Raw genomic sequence first — 13,496 nt, 5'->3', positions numbered from 1 at the left:
TCCAGCGCGAGTACCTGCAGACACGATCAAAACAATTTCCCCGCACCCTCGCAGCCGAGGTGATGAAGGTAAGAAAAGGAAACGAGGGTGTTACCTTTGAGCGAAGGTGAAGATTATTTCGATTATCATTGTGATGATCCAATTCTTTAAAGCGGCATGTGAGGGTGACGTTTACAATTCAAATCCAGATCCCAACAAGTCCCATTGCATGTTTGTCTTTTGGATGGAATTAAGAGTAGAAATTTAAGTGAGATTTTCATATCTCTTGTTTTGTGTGGGCTTTAGACTTTAGAGGTGGAAAATTATATCAAGTAATGATTAACAGTGTAGATTCATCTATCTTCCACTTAAAATAAATTTCCACCCCTTTCATATAAAGTGATCGGTGAGAGTTACTTTTCTAAACTCCCATTACTCTTTCAATTAAAATTCCTAAACCCACCAAACAGACAACAAACAATATACTTTTAATTTTTTGCATCTAAACTCTCTCTACCCCCATCAATTGCCTCCAACCAAACCAGCCTTGTGGGTCTCTTGGAAGGTCGAGAGAGCTCACAGAACCCCACCTTGGGCCGTTCCCCTGCCGTAGTGCCGTTAGCAAGCGTGGCAGAAAGGAAGAAAACCCCCTCTTCTCATCGGTGCCCTCTTCCTCCGCCGCCGTAGCCATGGCCCCCGCCGGGGAGGTGACGAGATGGGAGAGTCCCGCGGGTCGCCCGTGTGCCGTGGTGTCGATCGAATTCCTCCTGGTGGTGGTAAGAGAAGAAACGATTTCCCTTTTCTTTTCTACTTTTGTTTGCAAATTGCAAGGGTGCCTTAAGCCCTTGATATGCAACTACAATTTCCCTGCAGTTTAGTTTGTCTACTACTTCTATGATGTTCTTTGCGGTCGAGTGGCGTAGTTTGTATACCTACTAGTGCGGTAGTGCCGTTAACAAGCGAGGCAGGAAAGCAAAAAGAAAACCCCATCTCTTCATCAGTGCCCTCTTCCTCCGCAGCCGTAGCCATGGCCACCGACGGCGGAGGGGACGAGACTGGAGAGTCCGGCGGGCCGCCCATGCGCCGTGGTGTTGATCGAAGTTCTGCTTCTGCTGGTGGTTCCCCTTTCTTTTACCTAATCACATTTTTTTTTCTTTTTGTTTGCGGGAGGGCACCTTGAGCGTTTGATCTGCTACTAGTACTACTTCCCTGCAGTTTAGTTTATCTACTACAGTACTTCTCTACTGTTCTTTGCGATCGAGCGGTGTATTTGGATACCTAGTCTGATCTGTTATGCATTTCGAATACCATACTCTTTCGATTGGAGGCACAAGCCTTTTGGCCTTCAGGAGTAATAATCTGACTATCTGAGCGGTGGAACTTGTAGGAATAGAGGAGTATATTGACGTGATGCTGCCTACAAGGAACAATCGCATTTGAATTAAAGCAAATGCCAAGTTAAATCAACTGCGACAATTAGTCAAAATCAAGCGTGCAGAGTTTCTGAAGGCTGTCACACGATATGTCAACTCTAATTGGTTGCCTGGATCATCAGTTTTGTTGACACATCTTTATGTTTAGTTTTATTGAAAAAGAATCAGTATCTGTTCGGTCATCTCATTCTCTCGTTCCATTTACTGTGTTTGGTTGTGTTCAGCGGTGATATGTAAGGCTTAGGAACAGACTTTGTGATATATTATACGCCTAGTTGTACCTGTGGTGGGTTATCTAGCTTGCACTTCTTGAAAGCAAATGTTTTCTTTGTTTTTGTAGCTGCAGCAGGCCAGGATCTTGGGGCAAGCAGAAAGAGGAAAGCTGCAGTTATGTCTGAAGATTCGAGCAATCTGGTTGGGAATGGAGGTACGTGTTACTGAAAACCCACTTCGATCTTTCACCCTTCATGCCATGGCTTTAATATTTGTTGCCCATGGGCAGAACATTTGGAGGTGGCGTACGAGGATTCTCAGAAGCTTTTAATGGAGATTGAAGACCTGAAGGCTCAAATAGATAAGGATGTGAAAGAGCTTGGGTACTGTGAGGCGAATGAGAAGCTGAGAGTTGAGCTGGTTCAGAAGGCGGAACAGATGCAGTGCCTGAAGAAGCAGAATGAGGAGGTGCAAGGCAATAATGATGGAATGAGGAAGCAGAATGAGAAGCTGCAAGCCAAGAATGATGGCCTGGCGAAGCAAAATAAGGAACTGCAAGCCAAGAATGATGATCTGGTGAAGGAGAATGAGGAGCTGCGAACCAATAAAGACAGCATGAGGAAGCAGAATGGGGAGTTGCAAACCAAGAATGTCGGCCTATCAAAGTGGAATGAGGAGCTGAACTCAAAGAATGCCGGCCTGGTGAAGCAGAATAAGGAGCTGCAGGCCAAGAACGATGGCCTGGCGAAGCAGAACAAGGACCTGCAAGCCAAGAATGATGATCTGGTTGAGGAGAATGAGAAGCTGAGAGTTAAGCTGGTTCTGAAGGCGAAAGAGATGCAGTGCCTGAGGAAGCAGAATGAGGAGGTGCAAGGCAAGAATGATGGAATGAGGAAGCAGAATGAGGAGCTGCATGTCAAGAATGATGACCTGGCGAAGCAGAACAAGGAACTGCAAGCCAAGAATGATGATCTGGTGAAGGAGAATGATGAGCTGCGAACCAATAGACATCATGAGGAAGCGGAATGGGGCGCTGCAGGTCGAGAATGTAAGCCTAACAAAGGGGAATGAGGAGCTGCAAGCAAAGAATGTCGGCCTGGTGAAGCAGAATAAGGAGCTGCAGGCCAAGAATGATTGCCTGGCTAAGCAGAATAAGGACCTCCAAACCAAGAATGACGATCTGGCGAGGGAGAATGAGGAGCTGCACACCAATATAGACAGCATGAGGAAGCGGAATGGAGAGCTGCAAGCCAAGAATGTTGGCCTAACAAAGCAGAGTGAGGAAGTTCAAGCCAAGAATGATGGACTAATGAAGAGGAATGAGGACCTGCAAGCCACGATTTGTAGCCTGATGAATGGGATTGAGGAGCTGGAATCTAATAATGACGGGCTGGAAGATTTGACCGGATGTCTTGTGAGGAAAGAGCGTGAAAGTTTGAAGAGTTGATTGTGGTACTGCTCGTTTTATTTTTGTGAATGTTTTAACAGTTACCATGCATCTAACGTGTTCTCCATCAGCAGATGTTCATAAGCTGTTTTTCATTGATGAAATGATTATCGTGATCCTCAGGGTTTAGACGAGTTAAATGGGCAGAGAGCTATTGGGATCAAAAGAATGGGAGAACTTAACGAGAAGCCATTTCAAGATGCATGTAAGAGAAAATATGGAGACGACGATTACCAGATGAGAGCAGCAGAGTTGGTCTCAACTTGGCAGGAGGAATTGAAGAACCCATTCTGGCATCCTTTTATGATTGTTCAGGTTAATGGAGAACACAAGGTATTTACTGTATTTTTCTATCCAAGTTTGGTGTTATCTTTGGCATTTGTAGAGGCTAGTATTTGTTTGGGAATCATAGTCATCCTACTTTGTTGCAGGAATTTCTAGATGACGATGATCCAAAACTGAAGTTCCTGCTGATCGAGTATGGCGAGGATGTGTGCAATGCAGTGAAGGCCGCGCTGATGGAGATGAACGAGTACAACCCCAGCGGGCGTTATGTGGTGCCCGAGCTCTGGAACTTTGGGGAAGGCTGGAGGGCGACGATGGAGGAGGTCCTCAAGCACCTGTTTGGGCAGATGAAACGTGAAACAACACAGGGTCCTCAAGCCCACCAAGCCACTAAGTAGTAGTGCATGCGCGCCATTGGTGCTTTTGTGGGAGCCGCGTGCAGCTGTGCTGCTGGATCCCCCCTCCTGACTCCTGAGGTAGGAGATGTATCCTCTGTGTTCTCCCTTTGCCTAGAGACATTACAAGCGTATGTGATGTGTGCATGTGGTGGTGTTGTTGCCGCTTTCTGTCCTGAAAACTGATGTGATCGGTGAACTGAATGACACCAACCCGTTGCCTTTGTGTTCCTAGGTGTCTGTATATTGTATTATTGTGCAGGTGTGGTGCAAGTGCTGTGGCCTTGCTTGGCTTTCAATTGTGTGCGATCGTCTGAGCATTCATGCGTAATCGGCTTATCATGCTGCCTATTTACAGCATTTGTACCGTAATTTAGCTACCTGGTGTTGGTCCGATGATACATGTTCATCTGATCATTTTGGAGTATTCATTTTTTTCTTTGTAAAATCAATGCAGTGGCATTTCCCACTGACTGTCTGCATTGGAGAACAAGTTTCTATTGGTGGCACTTGCATTGCATCTGATTACTAAGCCGTTGTGTTCTTGCGTGGTTGAGGTATCTCATTTCAGAGCGTGCATGAGGGGTTATGGACATATGGTGATGGTTTTAGCAGGAGCAAACTCTGATAAGGCTACACTGACGCCTACTGTTGTGAGATGAGCAATTTTTTTGTTTTTTCTTTGAAAAAAAAACCCCAGTTCCATTGCAGGGATTCAGTTTTGCATTCAAACATGGTATTCCATTCCATTGTATATGCAATGTCTTCTTTTCTTATATGAGTTTTTAAATGCAATTTAAATTGTTCTAGAAATATTCCCCACGACTGCAAATGCATTCGGTAAGTTATTTTAGAGTTTGACACAATGATAATGATGTATGTATGTAGACATGTCTGTTCATGGCACCCTCAATCGTTTTCAGGTAAAATGTGCAGTTAATGCCATGCACTCTCTCTCTCTCTCTCTCTCTCTCTTCGGTGTCTCATTTGTAGATAGAGGAGTACTTTGCGTTAAGTAGGCAATCAAAGCATAAACAATATTTTGGAAAGAGAGCATAAAAAATATTTTTTATTGGGGAGAGTGGGAGGTGGATACTCGAGAGACAGGCGCAGAGAGGCAGAGAGCTCACAAGTGACACGTCGCACCCCCGTGGCCTGCCGTTAGCAAGCGAGGCAACAAAGAAAAACACCACTCTTTCCTCCGCCGTAGCCATGGCCCCCGCCGGCGGAGACGACGGGGCGGGAGAGGGCGGCGGGCGGCCCATCCCCCGTGGAGTCGATCCAAGTGCTGCTGGTGGTAAGAGAAGCCACGATTTCTCTTTCTCCCACCTGATCACATTTCTTTTTCTATTTTTTATTTTTGTTTGCGAGGGTGCCTGGAGCCCTTGATCTGCTTGTACTACTTCCCTGCATTTCAGTTTAGCTACACTTCCCTGTTGTTCTTTGCGGTCGAGCGGCGTGGATACCTAGTCTGATCTGTCATGCATTTCGAATACCGGATTGCTCATTCCCTTCATTTCATTTCCTGCGACCTTGGGTGAGGGTCGCATACTCTTTCGATTCGAGACCTTTTGGCCTTCAGGAGTAATAGTCTGAATGGTGGAACTTGTGGAAATAGAGGAGTATAGTGGCGTGATACGGCTACCGGGGAGCAATCGCGCTTGAATTAAGGCAAATGTCAAGTGAAATCAACTGTGAGTATTGGTCAAAATCAAGCATGCAGAGTATCTGAATGCTGACACGATATGTCGACTGACTCTAATCGGTTGCTTGGATCATCAGTTTTGTTGACACTTCTTATTGTTGAAACAAATCAGTTTGTGTTCAGCCATCTCATTCTCTCATTCCTTTTACTGTCTTTGTTTGTGGTCAGCAGTGATGTGTAATATTCTCAGGAACAGACTCGTACTACATTACTCGCCTTGCTGCACCTGAAATGGGGTATCTAGCTTACACTTACTCAAGGGAAATCATTTCTTTGTTTTTGCAGCTGCAGCAGGTCAGGATCTTGGGGCAGAATCTGGAAGCAGAAAGAGGAAAGCCGCGGTTCTGTCCGGAGATTTGGGCAGTCTGGTTGGGAATGGAGGTACGTGTTACTGAAAAGCCACTTCAATCATTCACGCTCTTCTTCATGCTGGCTTTAATATTTGTCACCCATGGGCAGAACATTTGACGGTGGTGTGTGAGGATTCTCAGAGAATTTTAAAGGAGATCAAAGACCTGAGGGCTCAACTAGATGAGGATGTGAAAGAGCTTGGATACTGTGAGGCGAATCAGAAGCTGAGAGTTGAGCTGGCTGTGAAAGTGAAAGAGATACAGTGCTTGAGGAAGCAGAATGAGGAGATGCAGGCCAAGTATGATGGAATGAGAAAGCTGAATGAGGAGTTGTACGACAAGAATGATGGCCTGGTGAAGCAGAATGAGGAGTTGCAAGCAAATAATGGTGGCCTGGTGAAGCAGAATGAGGTACTGCAAACCAGTAATGACGGCATGAAGATGGTGAATGGGGAGCCAAAAGCCAAAAATGGCGGCCTAACTATCCAGAATGAGTTGAAAGCAAACAATGACGGCCTGATGCAACAGAATGAGGAGCTGCAATCCAAGCATGATGGGCTAGTGATTCATAATGAGCAGCTGCAAGCCAAGAATGTCAGCCTAGCGGAGCTGCAAACCATTAGTGATGTCATGATGAAGCAGAACAGGAGGCTGCATGCCAAAAATGCCGGCCTAATGAAGTGGAGTGCAGGGCTGCAAGCCAAGATTGATGACCTGATGAAGCAGAATAAGGAGCTGCAAGCCAAGAATGATGGCCTCAGGAAGCAGACTGAGATGCTACAAGCCAAGAATGTCGGCCTCATGGTGCGGATTGAGGAGGTGCATGCAGAGAATGACGGCCAAAGGAAGCGGAGTGAGAAGCTGCAAGCCAAGAATGGAAGCCTAACGAAGGGGAACAAGGAGCTGCAGGCCAGGAATGACAGCCTAACGAAGCGGATTGAGGAGCTGCAGGCCAAGGATGATGGCCTGACGAAGGGGAATGAGGAGTTGCAGGCCAAGATCAACGATAGCATGAGGAAGTGGAATAAGGAGCTGCAAGGCCTCTATAAGCATGTAAGATTTCATTTAGTAATTTCTTTTAAAGGAAGCGCAGGAGCTCGGCCATTCGCTTAAGAAGAAGAGAATCACAACACTAGACCTGAGACCTCCTATGTTTATTACACTTGTACCATGGATGAAGGGTTAGTTCAATGTAAACCTGGGCTAATCAAAATGAAATCATGGTTCATTAGAAGTTTGTGAATGCTTACTAAGTTCTGGAGGTAGAGTAGAAATGTCTAATTTGCTGTAACTTTTCTTGTTATCAATCAAGATTATGAAGATTATGAAGATTCTGGAAAATGAGATTGACACTAAGAGAAAGGACTTGCTGCAACTTGAGGAGCTGTACAGAACATTCTTTCCAATTCCACAGCCTGAGGAGGTCAAGTCGTCTGTGGAAGGTATACAATCTTTTTACATGCCCCTTTTTGTATGTATGGTGATGGGAAGTTTCTCAAAATTCACCAAAATAGAATCATCAGTTATATTTATGCCATGCATCACATATTTTCAATTGATCCAGTTCCATCAAACCTTCAAAATATAGTTACAAAAAATCCTTAAAAGTATTGATGCTGAAATTTTTAATATAGCTATTATAGGTTACCTGAGTAATAGGGTTTAACCCTTTTCAAGTATTGCCAAATTATTTTGGTCTGATGTGCACTTGTTTATGCAAGCAGGTTGGTTTTAAGCATAGCCAGCCCTAATATTCATTGTTCAGCTTTGTTTTTTTTTGGGCTGTGCACCAAAGGCATTATGACAAAGTTCGTTTTCTTTCCCACTTTCAAACAATTAGACTCAAGCTCCAACTTGGTGTATGCATCATTGGCTGAGAAAATTGGTGTCAATAGAAAAACTGAAGATTAGTCAAAAGTAAGCCAACTGTCCATTGAAGTGTCCATATTTATTCATCTGGAGTATGTGATACATTTTTTAGAAAATTCAAAAAAAAACTTGGCCGAGTAAACTTGTGACTCCATGTTCATCTGTGTATCTTGTAACTCCATTTCATCTGCAATTCTGCCTATGGATTTTCTCTGCGTATCTCGTAACTCCATGTTCATCTGAATAGATTTCAACATTGTCACTGAGCCCATCTCTTCTTTAAACTTTCCACATTCCAACAGTTCAGTCAACTTCTCAGGGCTTGAATGACGGGCTCAATGGATGCACTGATATTGGGACCAAAAACTCCGGGGACATTATTCTGGAGTCTGTTCCGTGCCTCAAGCAAGCAGAGGTATGACCTGTAGTCAAGTTGTTGATCTTTTTCTTTTTCTTACACGTGTTTTGCAGGCAATCCTTTGCCAAGCTGCATCTAACTTCGAGGAGATCGGCCATCTCCAAACTCAAGTGACCAAATCGGAGACTGCCGTTGACCAGCTGATGGCTATGGACCGTAAACTTGTTGAGACCAAGGCAGCTCTCAAGAAGGAGATTGCTGGTAAGGCTTTTTTTTTGGGTATATATATAATTTGTATACATATGATGGCCTTTTCAACCAATTTACTGATCTTCTGTTTGCTGCAAGCCTATGCTGCCTACCTGGAACGCACTCAGAAGAAAATTGAAGAGGCAGAGTCCGAGAAGGCTTCAGCTAAACAGCTGATGGCTACGACACAGCAGGTCCAAGATGTCTCGGATATTGGCTTTGATGATACAGAGGTAGACATGAGAATTTGTGATCTCATGGTTACCGGTCGCAAGTCAAAGTCAAGTTTCAAGAAAAATAAACAACATAGGAGCGACACCAAAACCGGCGGGAAAGTTTCCTCATGAAAGGCTTCTATTGGAATAGCAGACCCGACTTGTCTAAATATCGGTATATCTCGGACGCAATCGAAGATCACAACTTTGTTGGTGTCATGGAGATAGCGAAGCAAGACTCTGCCTCATGCTGTGCAGGTGTGCATATGTAGTAGCCTGCTTGGCTTTCTCTTGTGTGCGATCATCTGATCGTTCATGTGTAACCGGCTAATCATGCTTACCTATTTCTAGCATCTGTATGCTCGGTTTGATGATGCTTACTGTGTATTAATTTGCCACTGACTGATTGAATTAATGACACGTTTCTATTGGTAGCACTGGCATATGATCTAAGGGGTGGTTTGGATACTCCCGTTAAACTTTAGCACCTGTCACATTGGATGTTTGATACTAATTAGTAGTATTAAACATAGTCTAATTATAAAATTAATTGCACAGATGGAGTCTAATTCGCGAGATCTATTAAAGCTAATTAATCCATCATTTACTGTGGCACCACATTGTCAAATCATGGACTAATTAGGCTTAATAGATTCGTCTCACGAATTAGACTCCATCTGTGCAATTAGTTTTGTAATTAGATCATATTTACTCTTCCTAATTAGCATCCGAATATCCGATATGATTCTGCTAAAGTTTAGCAACTTGTATCCCAAACACCTCTTGATACTAAGCAGAGTACCGAGCAACAGACTTTTTGACTGTTGCTGTTCGAATCTCATATCACATCATTAAGATAGCGCTTGCTTTGTTCGTATGGTGGTGGAGGTAGCACGTGAATTTGTTGACGTGATTGTTTTTGCAGGAGTAAACTCTGGTAAGGCTATCCTGACGCCTAGCATTTGGTTGACTGACCCCGGAAGACCGCTACCTATACTCTTCTGGCTCTGAAGATGAACGAAGGGTGTGTTTGGTTGCTTTCGTGTAGGTGCACATCGTACATGCTGGATGAATGGAAGTAGGATGAGTGAACGCTACAATCCTATTCGTGTAGGTGTTTGATAATGATAGCCTACATGGACAGATTGTCGAGCATATTCCTGAATTAAAAAAGAAGTTACAAAAAAGTTGCCATTAAGCCTTAGATAGAATGTAGCATTTGACTGAACTATCTGGCTTCTGCAGAGTGCTTAAAGTTTAGTACAGAGAACTCGACAGCTCGCAAGCATGCATCGGCGTTAGCGTTAGACTTCCGGACTTCTTTGCTAATCGATTGTGATCTCAAAAAGAAAATGGCAAACACGGACAGTTTCCAAGGTTTCTGGCTGCCAGAGAAAAACTGAACCGCATTAACCGATAAAGAAATGCGGAAGCTGGAGGGTTGGGAGGCCAGAGAACAGAGGACAGAGACGAAGTGGCCTATAAAGCCAGCACCACTGCTCCCATTCCACCGCACCTTACCAAGCACCATCTCCTGATGGCCTCTTCCTCCTCCGCTGCAGCGGCGGGCCTTGCCGGCGGAGACGGCGACGGCGAGGTCGGTGTGCTCGGTGACCAGAGCGTGCGCGGTAGCGTCAACCAACCTGGTGCCGGTGGTGGCGGTGGTGGTAAGAGATCGAGGTTTCATCACCTTGCTAGTTTAATTTGTACCAGTCACTCTCGGTCTGCAGGAGTAGCCTACTATCTGCTCAATCTGGTGTTCTGTGTCAGTAATCTAATGCTCCGATATATGATCTTCATTTGTACCTTGCAATCATGATAAATCCACAAAGAACTACTCTGAACTCGTACTCTGATTTATTTGCATGTTTTTTAAATTAATCCTCTCTGACATACTGTAGTTTAATGGCTTTGGATTTTTGTTTTCTGCGTGCAAAAGATGCTGAGTTGCCCAGGAGGAGAACCACTATTCTGAACACTTAACGGCTTGCGACTCTTTTTTTTTTCTTTCTGCGTGCAGATTAAGATCCCAAGATGCCTCAAGAAATGGACTTTCCGACGAAGTTGAACGAGAAGCTCATAACTGACATGGAAGGTTCCCAAAAGGATGTAAGCTTGCGAATTGTGATCGGAACTTTGTTAGAAATCTGTTAACTCTCCTTTCTAGTGTGTAAATAATGCATCATATATTGGTTTAGCTCCTCAGGAAAATGACGTACTCGTATTTCAGTGGATTTCTATTGAAACTGAGACGGTGGAGTTCTAAACTCTAATGTCGATTGATGAAAGCATCATCATCAAGGAATAACTGTGAAATCAAGTTCAGATAAAATTTAGTGATGCATCTTATTTTCCCTGTGTCCATGAAGGTTGTGGATATATTGGAAACCCAGATTGACGTTAAGAAAGCGCACTTGCATCAACTGGAGAGGTCACAAGACACAATGAAACTTGGACATGCACTGCTTGAGAAGAGCACAAGAATGACACAAATGGTTCTACTAAGCTCAGGCTCCAAGTTAATAGATGGATCATTGGCCGAGAAAAGTGGTGTCCTTATGAAAGTTGATAAATCAAAGGTACTCTTAGCGAACTGTCATCAGTGACTCAGTGTCAGTGTGTTTCTTATGCATTGCTAATTTTCTTTCGAGACCTAGTAGCTTAGTTGTTTAATTACAATTTTTTTTGAACAGGAACTGGAGAAGGAAGTAGCAAAGTTGGACGCGGAAATAGGACGTGGATTGCAGCAGCTGCGCAAGGGGGACGGCGGTCGGCCGGGCTAACTGAGGTGCCATGGCTGGTGAATGGAAGCTCTATAGCCTACCAATAGAGCATCAAGTCCAGTGAAACCTTCAATTCCTCCCGTTGTGAAAATGTTAAATAAAGTACTGATTTTAAATCGTTTCTTGTCTTTGTTCGATGTATGTCCGCAAGTACTACTGCTTATGCGAGCTGCCCAGTCCAGTCCTACTGGTGTAGGAGCACATTTTCAGTAGCAGTTGTGGGTAACTTTTTTTTACTGTACTGTATAAATTCCTAGACTAAGTATTTCCATTCGTCGAGTTAGCCTCATGCACACACCGCGAGTACATGATTTTTGTCTCCAGGACACTTCAGCTAATAAAATGATTTGTATGCCCTCCCTCTCTCTTTCTTTGTCCCTTGTGTCCACCCGTCATCCAAGGCGCCTGGGCGTAGAACTCCAGCTACCCAAGGCCAACATGTTGAAGGCTTGATGAGGCAGCCATCACCGTGTACATGATGTACTGCGGCAGCTGCAACACGATGCCCTTGGGTGCCGTCCCGGCCGGGCGGCCCTGCCCTGACGTTGCGAGCCTGCGCTGTGCACCTCGGTGGCGGCTTGGCGCAAGTGGCGAGCGCCACTCCAGCGATCATCGTGCCGTGGTAGCGCAGGAGAGGAGGAAACGAGTGCCGGAGCTTGGCCATCTGTGACGGAGTAGCGACGTGTAGGGCCGGACCGTCGGAGCAGAGGTTGGCGCCTTGGAGCCGTGTGAGGAGGCGGAGCCCCGTCGTGGAGACAGAAAGATAATATGGTCTTTCGAGTGACTATAATGTGTCGTGGACATAGAGATATTTTCACGGTATGTCTGAGACTACCCAGTGGAGCGTGTTGCGCATAAACCCAGCATATCAAGTGCTCCACACACAAAATTTGACCGCCGCCGTTATAACTTCAACTTTTTTTTTTGTTCCCAGTCCGAGGCTTCCAGCCCAGACCACGTTAATTAAGGAATGAGGAAGGCAGCACCGGAGAAGCAGTAATCGAGCACTTCGCTCGTCAGGTTGAACTTGAGGTCGCTCACGGGGCAGATATAGCCCTGCGTATATATGAACACACGCGGACACAACATGTAAAAGTTTGTATTAATCAGTTGACACGGTCAGATAGCCATATTCAATCGTGATTTTAGACAGGTTTCTAGAAGAACTAGAACAATATACAAATTAAGGAAGTAAATTGGTTTCTTGACGACGTAAACAAAAAGGGGAAAGCTGTTCACTGGCGCCTGGTCGTAGAACTCCAGCTACCCAACACGTTGAGGCGCCCATCACCATGTACTGCAGCAACAGCAACTCCACCACCCTTGGGTGCCGCCCCGGCCCTGACGTTCGCGAGCCTGCGCGGGGTGGTTCTATATTTCACTGAAGGCAACAAATCTGCCGTTGTTGCCTTCAGTGACGGCCCACTAGCATCACTCCTGCGCCACCTTCCTCCTCCAGCTCCAGCGGCTCCCGCAGCCGCATCCGCCGCCAACACCCTCCGTCGTCCTAACCTAGCTCGTCACCCCCGTGCCACCTTCCTCCTCCGGCTCCGACGGCTCCCGCCACCACCCTCCGCCACCCTAACCTGGCTCCACTAGGAGCTCACCTCCACCATCATAACCCTCGCCCCGGCCCATCCTTGGCCCACCGGCAATCAAGCCGTTGGACCCGACCGGTGGCGTCCCCGCCGCCGCGCCACACCGCCCCACAACCCACCTCCACCGCAGGTCTCCCCTCCCATCCCCACCCATTTTTCTAGTACCAGCGGCCATTAGACCTCCCCCGGCAACCCCGAAGCTCGAAGCCCCTAACCCTAGCAGCGCTGGAGGTGACCGAAGGGAGAGGAGGAAGCAGCGGGGAAGGGGAGAGTGGATGGGCTCGGGACAGAGGAAGAGGAAGCAGGAGGAACCTGTCAATAACGGGTGGGTCCCGCTGGTATGTGATAGATTGCTATATGTCTCATATGTGACATATAGCCATGGCGCCTGCACTGCACACCTCGGTGGCTTGGCACAAGTGGCGAGCGCCACTGCAATGATCATCGTGCCGTGGCATGGGAGGCAACGATGAGTTGGAGGAACAAAGTAGGTGCAGGCCCATCACTAGGCAGAAATAATAGCTAAGAGTCGCTATCATCGGCGTAGCCAGGATGCCATGTACGCCGGCGCACCAAGGCAACTAGGGGAGCTGCACACGACATAGGCTGGAGGTGCT

At 46.0% G+C, this 13,496-nt stretch overlaps 3 protein-coding genes across 3 annotated transcripts; all 3 read left to right on the top strand.

Annotated features, from left to right (window-relative positions):
- The first annotated feature begins 529 nt into the window (after positions 1-529).
- On the top strand, positions 530-2,697 carry LOC117855470 (uncharacterized). The gene is made up of 3 exons (XM_034737829.2): positions 530-755; positions 1,753-1,839; positions 1,915-2,697. Exons 1-3 carry the CDS (start codon positions 695-697, stop codon positions 2,694-2,696), a joined length of 930 nt encoding a protein of 309 aa, XP_034593720.1. The 5' UTR covers positions 530-694; the 3' UTR covers position 2,697.
- Positions 2,698-2,935: 238 nt separating this feature from the next.
- Positions 2,936-3,978, top strand: LOC140222947 (factor of DNA methylation 1-like). Its single transcript, XM_072294161.1, has 3 exons — positions 2,936-3,077; positions 3,196-3,405; positions 3,504-3,978. The coding sequence occupies exons 2-3, from the start codon at positions 3,241-3,243 to the stop codon at positions 3,753-3,755; spliced, it is 417 nt and encodes a 138-aa protein (XP_072150262.1). The 5' UTR covers positions 2,936-3,077; positions 3,196-3,240; the 3' UTR covers positions 3,756-3,978.
- Positions 3,979-4,856: 878 nt separating this feature from the next.
- LOC117855549 (uncharacterized) lies at positions 4,857-8,914 on the top strand. The gene is made up of 7 exons (XM_034737930.2): positions 4,857-5,049; positions 5,743-5,838; positions 5,917-6,860; positions 7,120-7,249; positions 7,979-8,091; positions 8,148-8,295; positions 8,383-8,914. The coding sequence occupies exons 1-7, from the start codon at positions 4,965-4,967 to the stop codon at positions 8,628-8,630; spliced, it is 1,764 nt and encodes a 587-aa protein (XP_034593821.1). The 5' UTR covers positions 4,857-4,964; the 3' UTR covers positions 8,631-8,914.
- The last annotated feature ends 4,582 nt before the right edge of the window (positions 8,915-13,496 follow it).

The sequence above is a fragment of the Setaria viridis genome, chromosome 5, assembly GCF_005286985.2.
Source record: "Setaria viridis chromosome 5, Setaria_viridis_v4.0, whole genome shotgun sequence".
Taxonomy (NCBI): Eukaryota; Viridiplantae; Streptophyta; class Magnoliopsida; order Poales; family Poaceae; genus Setaria; species Setaria viridis.
Note: the sequence above shows the minus strand (reverse complement) of the source record. Positions and strands in the feature narration are given on the sequence as shown.